This window comes from Alligator sinensis, unplaced genomic scaffold (assembly GCF_000455745.1).
Source record: "Alligator sinensis unplaced genomic scaffold, ASM45574v1 scaffold8_1, whole genome shotgun sequence".
Lineage (NCBI taxonomy): Eukaryota > Metazoa > Chordata > Crocodylia > Alligatoridae > Alligator > Alligator sinensis.
Window position 1 is genome coordinate 1,030,645 of NW_005842568.1, and position 4,261 is coordinate 1,034,905.

The 4,261-nt window shown below is 65.8% G+C and overlaps 1 protein-coding gene across 1 annotated transcript; it reads right to left on the minus strand.

Moving 5' to 3' along the window:
- Positions 1 to 10: 10 nt before the first annotated feature.
- On the minus strand, positions 11 to 4,261 carry ABHD1 (abhydrolase domain containing 1; the record flags this gene model as incomplete). Its single annotated transcript, XM_025214124.1, has 9 exons — positions 11 to 873; positions 1,018 to 1,183; positions 1,283 to 1,331; positions 2,319 to 2,492; positions 2,703 to 2,815; positions 3,094 to 3,139; positions 3,245 to 3,427; positions 3,602 to 3,762; positions 4,139 to 4,261. Coding segments are annotated over 9 exons (1,230 nt in total), but the record flags the coding sequence as incomplete, so codon positions are not given.

Here is a 4,261-nt window from a genome sequence, read left to right on the forward strand (position 1 = left end):
GGTTGTCCGCGCCAGGCTGAGGCGGGTGGGGCCGGACCTGGGGAAACAGGCCCCACGCCAGGGGCGGATCCAGGCCCCAGTTCCTGGCCTCCTGCTCCTGTTCTGGGACCTCTCCCACCCCCGTCCCACCGGGCCACGAGTGGCACGTGGCCAGGGCTGGCTGGAGCGTGAGCCCAGGTGTCGCCGGTGTTGCCTCCAGGGTGACTCCGGGTCCTTCCCCGGCGGTGTCTGGAGCGGGACAGGACGAGTGGGATCCAGCCCTCCTGCCTGCACGCTGCTGCACCGGCGTTGCTGAGGGCGGTGGCAGGCCGTGCAATGCAGCGTGCAACCAGGAACGGGGCGTTACTCCAGCCGCCCCCAGTCCCAGCCAGCTTCGTACAGGGGCTGGATGCGGCTTCGTGCCCCTGCCCGGGGCGGTACCAGCCTCTGAGGCTCAGCAGAGATGTAAAGCCGCGCCCTGCGAGCCAAGCTCTGAGCGGCCTGGTGGCAGCACCGGCCTCGGCCCCTGCAGACCCACCCGTCCCCCTGCCTCGCTATCGCCAGAGTCAGACCGGAGCGCCTGGGAGCCAGTTTATCCGTGAGCAGCACCAGAGCAACACGCGCGGCCCCGACGGTTCAAGGACCCCAACACCCGCACCCACTGCACCCCAGGCGGCCACTACACGCGGGCTCCCGCCCCCGTGCCCGGGTCGCCCCTGAGGCCACGCAGCTCCGCGCCCTGCTCCAGCACCGCGGCAGCAAACTGGATGCATACGCGGACCAGGAAGTTGTGTCGGCATGGCAACAGGCCCTCCTGGAAGCCTACGTGCCCCCCACGTGGCCACATCAGTAGGGCCACATGGGGCACCTGCCGCAGCAGCTCCATGGGGATGGCTGGAAGACAGCACCGACAACCAATCAGCCCTCAGCTCACAGCTCCGCCTCCCCCTGGTCTAGTCCCCCCCCTCCCATCCCACCCTGCCCCGAACCCCAGCAGAGCAGGGCCCAGTCCCGCTGCCCGAGGGAGGGGGTCCTCACTGTGGAGTGGGGAGAAGGGGTCATCGGCCGCGTTGAGGCAGAGCAGGGGCACGCGGATGGCCAGCACGCCGGACATGGAGCTGGCTGCCCGCACGTACTCCTCGCAAGTCCCATAGCCGAACGCGGGTGCTGTGTATTGTGCATCAATCTCCCGCAGTGTGCGAGCCTGGGGGGAGCAGGGGTCAGGGCACTATGAGCACTGGGGCGGGGCGGGGGGTGAGGGTGCTGGGGTAGGGGTTGTTGGGTAGGGCAAGGCAGGCCCTACCTTGAGGACCTGGTCCACGTCCAGCAGTGCCGCAATTGCCTGCCTGTGCCTGGAGCAGACACACAGTCAGTGCCAGGCCAGTGCAATGCCCCAGACACCCCAACCTCCTTCCCCTGCTGACACGGGGTCCTCCACACCCGAGACCCTGTGTCTCACAGAGCTCTTCCCAAGTCCTCCAGTCTTGGCTTCATGGGGGTCCACCAGGGTTGCTAAATGTTGGTAAATTTCTTGGTTGCCCATGAAAAAAAAAAGGCTAAATATGGCCATCAGTGAAGTTCTTCAACACAAAATTTGAGCCCTCAGTAAAAATACTAAGCAGCCTCTGCTGGGCTGGAGCTCTGATGGACAGAGCACAGCAGCGTCTCCAGGAGTGCAGCATCCAGCAGCCACGTGCTGCTGCTGCGCCAGGCTGCCTGCAATGCTGCCAAGTCACAAGTAGGCTCCTTCGACGGTCTGTGCCAGGACTGGGGAGGAGCAGAGATGGGATAAGGCTGAGGGGTAGTCATGGGCATCAAGATATGGGGGTGAGTAGGAGGCCCCAGGTTATGGGGGGAGGGAGGTGAAACCATCGCTGCGTTCAAGCAGGGTTCCCAACACAAGAATTGGTTTGATCAGTAAAAAGTTTATGGTGAAATCAAACCTTACTTTGTTACCACGGTGGAGACTGAACCCCTAAATCTAAACCCAGCCCTTTGTACCGTAGCAGGGCAGGACCAGGCAGAAGTTAGGTTGACATTATGGGAAACGTACAGCAGTAAAGCTGCGTGTCAGTAAACAAGTTTAGTTGTCAGTAAAAAACCTTGCAGTTTCAGTCAAAAAACAATTTTCTGGTTTGGCAACCCTGGAGTCCGCACATGCCCAGTCCCCTGTGGCCAGCCCAGCACCCTGTGATTTAAAGGCCTCCCATACCTCAGTGCCTCCATGCCATCCTGCCCAGAGCCCCACCCCAGCAGCTCGTGGACATTTCCCTGGCCCCTCAGCAACCCACAGGCCACCTGTTCCCCCGCCCCGCTGGGTGCCTCTGCCCCCTACCCACCTCTTGACCAGCCTGCGCACGAAGTACAAGAGTGGCACATGAAAGACCACCATGGGAAGGGACTGCTCGAGCAAGTTCAGGAACTCCCCGTAGTCCCAGAGCGGAGACATGGCCACGGCAGCCTCCAGCCCTGCGGCGTGGCCTGTCCGTGCCAGGTGGTGCAGAAGCAGCGTCCTGGGGGCACCCGTGTGTGTCACATGGCCCATCTGTCCTTCCCTGGGCCCAGGGGCAGCAAGGGCTCATCCCGCCTGCAGGGAGCGGGGCCCCACCAATGCCCACCCCACCTCGACCACAGCTGTCCTGTGCACCCTTTCCTGGGCCTGCATCGGCCCCTTCCCAGGCCCAACCCAGGCAGCTCTCCCTACGGTCCTGCCTGCTCCTCACCCACCCAGGGAGAAGCCCATGGCCAGGAGTGGGGCCCGTGGTAGTTGTGCCCGGAGGTGGGCGATGGCGGTCTCCAGGTCCTCGGTGTTGGCAACGGAGAAGGCTCTGGGGGTCTGGAGGCAGAGGGGGCACAGGACAGCCGCCCGGGGAAGGGGCATCAGCAGGCAGCCAGGCCCAGGCACTGCTCAGTCTGGCTCTGATCCCGCCTGGTCCGGTGGGGTGCAGTGGGGATGGCAGAGCCCTGGGACTCATTCCCAGCACCCGTAGGCATGCAAGGAGGGAACCAGGCCATCTCTTCTGCTGTACCCTCCGCTGGGCTGGGGGGGCCTGGCCCAGGATCCCACCCCCAGCCCAGGGCAGCCCAGGCATGTACGGGGTGACAGGCACTCACCAGCAGCTCGTCCCCCTTGCAGCCGCGGCAGTTGAGCACCACACACCTGCGGAGAGGGCGCAGGCTCAGGCATCCACCCTGGTGCCAGGGAAGCACCGCGGCCCGGAGCGCGGGGGCCAGCAGATGCAGCGGCCATCTTGGCAAGCCTCACCTGTAGCCGACCTGCAGCAGTCCATGCACCAAGTGCAGGACGTAGGAGGCCTCGCTGTTGTTGGTGGCACCGGGCAGGAGCAGGAGCGTGGGGCGCGTGCTAGGGTCTGGGTACCGCTGACTCCCTGGGTTGTCGGCCCAGTCCAGCACCAGCTGCCCACCGTCCGCCACGCGGAGCAGCTCGCTGCACAGAGCAGTGGGCAGGAAGCGCCTGAGCGCTGGGTGTGAGCACCGCGTGGATACCCAGACACGTAGTGGCCTGGGCCGCAGGAGGCAGGGCGTGGGCACACACCTCGCCCCTGGGCACGGCTGCCAACAGCAGAGTCCCTCGGGTGCCAGGGACTGTGGCGCCACTCACCTGCGGTACAAGACCGGGGGCTCGGACAAGAGGATGTGCCGGAGCAGGGTCTGGAGCCGGCCCTCGAAGCACCAGGGTGTGGGGTAGAAGGTCTCGCACACGATGGGGCAGTGCCGCTCCAGGAAGGCCCGGAGTGGCGGCGCCGCCACCAGCAGCGGCCTCTGGGGAGACCACGGCTGCTGTTAGCTGGCGCTGCTGGCGGTCGTGCCAGGCAGCTGGCGCTTATAGGGCTCCAGGCGTGGGGCCAAGTGTGCAAGGTGTTTCCAGAGAGAGCCAAGGGTGCAGGGAGCAGGAGATCACCTGCACACGGGATGTTTGCCCGGGCAAAGCCCAAGGGAAGGGCTGGGTGCCAGAGCACGGTAGGGTGGGCACGGAGTGTGGCCCGGGGGGAGCTCCCTCCCTGCGGAGACTGGACAGGCCGAGACGGGGAAGCCCAGAGCCTCCAGTCCCCGAGGCTGCAGGGATGGGCACTGCCTGGCTGGTGGGGACCCGGGGAGCTGCCCGGACGGACGGGGCCGTGCTCGGCGCTGCACTCACCCGGCGGGGACCCAGGAGCCCTCCGGACAGACGGTGCTCAGCGCTGCACCCGCCGGGCAGGGACCCGAGGAGCCCTCCGGACAGACGGTGCTCAGCGCTGCACCCTGCGGGCGGGCGGGAGTC